The sequence below is a fragment of the Mandrillus leucophaeus genome, unplaced genomic scaffold, assembly GCF_000951045.1.
Source record: "Mandrillus leucophaeus isolate KB7577 unplaced genomic scaffold, Mleu.le_1.0 Scaffold28, whole genome shotgun sequence".
NCBI classification, from domain to species: Eukaryota; Metazoa; Chordata; class Mammalia; order Primates; family Cercopithecidae; genus Mandrillus; species Mandrillus leucophaeus.
Genome location: NW_012102920.1, coordinates 2,948,293 through 2,953,581, shown reverse-complemented (window position 1 = coordinate 2,953,581; position 5,289 = coordinate 2,948,293). Strand labels below are relative to the sequence as shown.

The window sequence follows — 5,289 nt, the reverse complement described above, 5'->3', positions numbered from 1 at the left end:
GGAGGTTGTGTTGTTGTGTGTTCAGGGGTGTGTGTTGGCCCGCAGGTAAGACAGATTCTCACCCTGCCTGGGCTGAGCTGGTTGGTAATGTGTAAAACTGAAGGCCAAGACGTGACCGTGCTGCCTGTGACTGAGACACACACAGGTCGGTCTCCCCGGGAATGTCTGTCTCCCGGGAATGGCCGCAGTGAGGGCTGCCTGGGGGAGGGCCGCGCAGCTCTCTCCTGCACGCCTGTGTTAGGATTCGGAGTTCTCGTGCTGAGCTTTGTGTAACTGCTGGGGGTGATTCAAACTAAAGCTATACAGTCGAAGAAAGCCTTTTTTTTTTTTTTTTTTTTGAGACGGAGTCTGACTCTGTCGCCCAGGCTGGAGTGCAGTGGCCAGATCTCGGCTCACTGCAAGCTCCGCCTCCTGGGTTTACGCCATTCTCCTGCCTCAGCCTCCCAAGTAGCTGGGACTACAGGCACCCACCACCACACCCGGCTAGTTTTTTGTATTTTTTTTTAGTAGAGATGAGGTTTCACCAGGTTAGCCAGGATGGTCTCGATCTCCTGACTTCGTGATGCACCCGTTTCGGCCTCCCAAAGTGCTGGGATTACAGGCTTGAGCCACCGCGCCCAAAGAAAGCCTTTTTATGCAGTTAGCCGGGCGAGGTGGCGGGCACCTGTAGTCCCAGCTACTCGGGAGGCTGAGACAGAAGAATGGCTTGAATCCGGGAGGCGGAGCTTGCAGTGAGCCGAGATCACGCCACTGCACTCCAGCCTGGGAAACAGAGCGAGACTTGAGCCACGGCGCCCGAAGAAAGCCTTTTTATGCAGCCTTGCGTAAGCAGATTGAAGGAAAAGGGTAACCCTCGTAAGTCTAGACAGGGGTTTTGCATCAGAAACACTCCCAGGGGCCGGGTGCAGTGTCTCACACCTGTAGTCCCAGCACCTCAGGAGGCTGAGGCAGGCGGATCACCTGAGGTCAGGAGTTCGAAACCAGCCTGACCGACATGGTGAAACCCTGTCTCCACTAAAAATACAAAAATTAGCCGGGCATGATGGCGCATGCCTGTAATCCAGATACTGGGGAGACTGAGGCAGGAGAATCACTTGAACCCGGGAGGCAGAGGTTGCAGTGAACCGAGATCGCCCCACTGTACCCCAGCCTGTGCATCACAGAGAGACACTGTCTCAAAAAGGAAAAAAAAAGAAAAAAAAACTCTCTGAGGTAGGCTGAGGTCTGCCTGGGATGAGAGCTGTCAGCAGCCGCCTAGATTCTAACGGAGCCGTGTGCTGGGTCGGCCTTGAGGGTGTCGCTCCCGGGTCCCTGGTCCTGCAGGTGGAGGAGAGCGCCTCTCTCCCGTGTGGCTCCCTCAGGAGCAGGACACACAGCCTGAGGGGGCCATGGCAAGGGGAGTCATGCTGTCCTCAAGAACAGGCCCCTTTGCCCGCCCGTGTGGGTTTGTCTACTGTGCCCCCCGGGGCCCTCCCATCCCCTGCCCTCCCTGCTGAAAGCTGGGGCGGTTTGGCAGGGAACTGGATGCAGGGTCCAAACTTGGCAGCCGTCATGCCAGCTGGGAGAGGAATGTGGAGCTGCCCGCTGTGCTCAGCGACTGGGGGCCCGGGGCACCAGGTCCCTCCACCACCTCCAGGGGCTGCGGGCGTGGGCTCCATGGGCTGCCTGTTGGAGGGGGCTCTTCATTCAGGGGCCCCACCTGATTGTTTCTGCAGATCCTCGTTCCTAGCTGCCTGCCAGCGTCCTCGGCCCGGCCCTGAGGATGGACCCAGGAGACCCCACTGGTGACCCCGCCACTGGTGAGCGCCACTGCACGGGTGAGTCTGAGCCTGATGGTGCCGAGTCTCCCTGGGGCTGTCGGGGAAGGTGTGTGGGGGTGCACACACCTCGGGGGGTGGTGGTGCCCACTCTGTACTCAGTGACGAGGGCCAGGCCGCTGGCCCCTAGCTGCAGGCCTCTCTACAGTGTCCACAGCTTGGGACCCTGTGAGTCCGGAGGCCCCGCTGTGACCTTGCTGTCCTCGGTGTTCAAGACAGGCCGCCTCCTTGGGCCCCAGCATGGGTGGCCTGGCGCCAGGCCTGTGACAGCATCTGGGGGAGGTGGCGGGGACCGTGCAGCCGCTCAGGGCTGGTCGCAGAGGTGGGAGCTCTGGTCCCCTCTGTCCCTCGGGGTGCCAGGCGGAGGGCCCGAAACCCCCTTGGGTGCTCAGCGCCGCCTCCCGGGGTTCAGGGAACCCACAGCCTCTTGAGTCTCGGGCGGTTCCGTGGTGGCCTTCAGTGTTCCTAGTTTTTTACGCTAAGCCTTTTTTCATCCCTTGGAGTTAAGAAGAACATCTGCCCTCCCAGCAGCTTTTTCAGGTTAAAAAAGAGAAATGAGAGGCGCCTTCCCCTGTGGGTAGAGCCAGGGAGGTGAGAGGGGCCTTCCCCTGTGGGCAGAACCAGGGAGGTGAGAGGCGCCTTCCCCTGTGGGTAGAGCCAGGGAGGCTGCATCCCCGCTCAGCTCAGCTGCCCCGGCAGGTTCAGTGCTGAAGATAAACAGCCCGAGGGGAGGTGCAGCCTCCCTCCCTCCTGTCCCTACAAATCAAGACCCTGCAAGTTGAAGACTGGGCCGGGGTTTGGGAGACGGAGGCTGGGAGGGAGTGGAGGCTGCCTAGTGCCTGGGGTGTCAGCCCGAGCCTCAGACTGCTCTCTGTGCCGGGGACAGGCCGGGGCGGGAAGCCTCCTGGGAGGGGCTCAGCCCCCATGGGAGCTGTCCAGGGCCCTGTCTTTGTGGGCAGGGGGTGGGAAGGGGGGCCTGGGACCCCTTCATGTCCTTCACCCTGCAGTCCTTGTAAACAGCAGTGAGCACTGTCAGGCCCTGGCCCGGCCGCCTCGCCCTGGGCTGCGGACCCCCCGTTTGTTGTGGGTTTACTGCCTTTTAACTCACCGCCCCCTGGCCTCTGCCCAGGCCCACCCTACACATGCCCTGCCTGGCAGCCCCTCCATGGGGCAGGGCCATGGCCCTCTCCCCTGTGAAAGCCCCGCTCCCACGTGGCAGCAGCCGAGCCTCTCTGCCTCAGTTTCCCTATCCCATGCAGCCGCCTCCTTGGACCTCAGACCACTCCAGGGACTTCCTCTCCTGTGTTCCCAGTGGGTGCTGAGGGCACCTCCAGGCATGTCGCCTTCCCTGACATATTCAGGTCACCGCGTCTTGGGGGAGGGGCCGCCTCTGAGCTGGGCGGGGATTGGTGTGGATGCGGCCCCTCAGCAGGCACAACCCTGGCTGTCCTGTGGGGCCCTGACCACGCACCTGTCCCTCGGGACGGGCCCAGACCCCTCACCCTTCCGTTCATCCACCGCCTCCTCCGAGGCCATCTGCAGGCCCCGGGCCTGCACCTCTGTAGGATGAGGCCCTGTTACCGCCCCTGGAGACCACCCTCGGGGCCGGGGAGCGCATGGGACCCTGGCTTTGCCTCAGCACAGAGCTGACTCTCCCTGCACAGGTACCCAAGGGCTTCTACAGCCTTTTCTCCACCTAAGCAGAGTGGGATGTCTTCAAAGTGCAACCCCCAGCTAGCAGGGTCCCTGGAACAGCCTCAGTGCCCCCTGGAACACTAATGGCCCTCCCCAGAACAGACACGGCGCCCCCTGGAACAGCCTTGATGCCCTCTGGAGCAGATACGGCACCCCCTGAAACAGCCTCGGTGCCCCCGGAACAGCCTTGGCGCCCTCTGGAGCCGACACGGTGCCCTCTGGAACAGCCATGGTGCTCCCCAGAAAAGCCTGGTGCTCCCTGGAACAGACATGGCCCCCCAGAACAGACACGGCGCCCCCTGGAGCAGACACAGCACCCCCTGGAACAGCCTAGTGCTCCCCGGAACAGCCTCAGCGCCCCCGGCACAGCCTCGGCGCTCTCTGGGACAGGCTGGCGTTTCCTGGAATGGCCACATCCCCTGTCCCTCCTGTGCCGCTTCAGACACCTGCCCTTATGTGGTCAGTGTCCAGCTCTGTCAACAAGGCCAGCCCCACAAGAGGCCCCAGCTCAGCCCTCCCCAGCGGGCTCCTCTACTCGGGCTCTGGATCAGCTTCTTCGCGGGAGGTGTCCTGGCCCCTGTGCTGGCCCAGCCTCGCTGCCTGGACACCTGTCCGCGCCACCCTGGTCACCGAGGAGGACATCCGTGTCTGTGACCCCTGGGACCCTGCCCCCGAAAACAGCCAGGCCTGGGTTTGTCCTTTTAGGTAGAGTGCCTGGTCCGGGTCATTGGAGGAGCATCCACGTGGCCACCTCTGGAGAGGCCCTCCCACGCTGGGTCAGGAGGCGTCATCGGGGGCAGGAAAAGGGGGCTGAGCTCCTGTTCCTCTCTCCCTCCCCCGAGGCCAAGAAACATTCTCCATCCGAATGTCCACGGTGATCACAGATTCCTCCTAAAACTTCAGCCTTGGCTGGGCACGTGGCTCACGCCTGGTATCCCAGCACTTTGGGAGGCCGAGGCGAGCGGATCACGAGGTCAGAAGATAGAGACCATCCTGGCCAGCATGGTGAAACTCCATCTCTACTAAAAATACAAAAATTAGTCGGACGTCGTGGCGGGCGCCTGTAGTCCCAGCTACTTGGGAGACTGAGGCAGGAGAATTGCTTGGAGGCAGAAGAATTGCTTGAACCCAGGAGGCAGAGGTTACAGTGAGCTGAGATTGTGCCACTGCACTGCAGCCTGAGGGACAGAGCGAAACTCCATCTCAAAAAAAAAAAACAAAAAACTTCAGCTTTTGCATGAGCAGGCACAGCTGAGGTCTGAAAGGCCATGTTGCCCACATCCACCTGGTTTGGGGGTTTCCAGGCAGCGCTTGAGCCTTCTCTGGGAAATTCAGAGTCCCACAGACGGCATTAAACTGTGGCTCAGCACCAGGGCTGGCAGGCGGTGCGGTGGGGGCGGGGAGGCCAGCCCTCTGGCAGATGCAGCAGCTCCAGGAAGCCTGCCGGCCTGGGTTCCCTTTCCCTCCACATCCGCCGCTCCTCCCTGTCTTGCTGGGCTCCGAACAATGGGAGCCTCCAAGGCTGAGGCTGTCCTGGCTTCCCAGAGGAGGTCCCTGTGCTACAGCTTGGCCTGCTGGGGTGCCTGGGGCTGGGGACATGGCCACCTTCACATCTGGTGTCCACACTCCAGACAGGGGCTCCTCAGCACCCGCCCAGTGTGGACACGGCGGTGAACAGGGCAAGGCCCACAGGAGAGGCCGCTTTTCCTATGAAGCTCCGTGATGAGCGCGTGCCGCTCTGGTAATGCACAGTGAACGTGCAGGTTCCTGGAGACGC

The 5,289-nt window shown here is 61.8% G+C and overlaps 1 protein-coding gene across 1 annotated transcript in view; it reads left to right on the top strand.

Moving 5' to 3' along the window:
- Positions 1-1,711: 1,711 nt before the first annotated feature.
- The window catches only part of EXD3 (exonuclease 3'-5' domain containing 3), a 117,425-nt gene continuing 113,847 nt past the window's right edge, over positions 1,712-5,289 (top strand). The window contains exon 1 of the mRNA XM_011985180.1: positions 1,712-1,817. Coding sequence (XP_011840570.1) covers positions 1,763-1,817 — 55 coding nt within the window. The 5' untranslated portion in view covers positions 1,712-1,762. The remainder of the gene's footprint in view (positions 1,818-5,289) is intronic.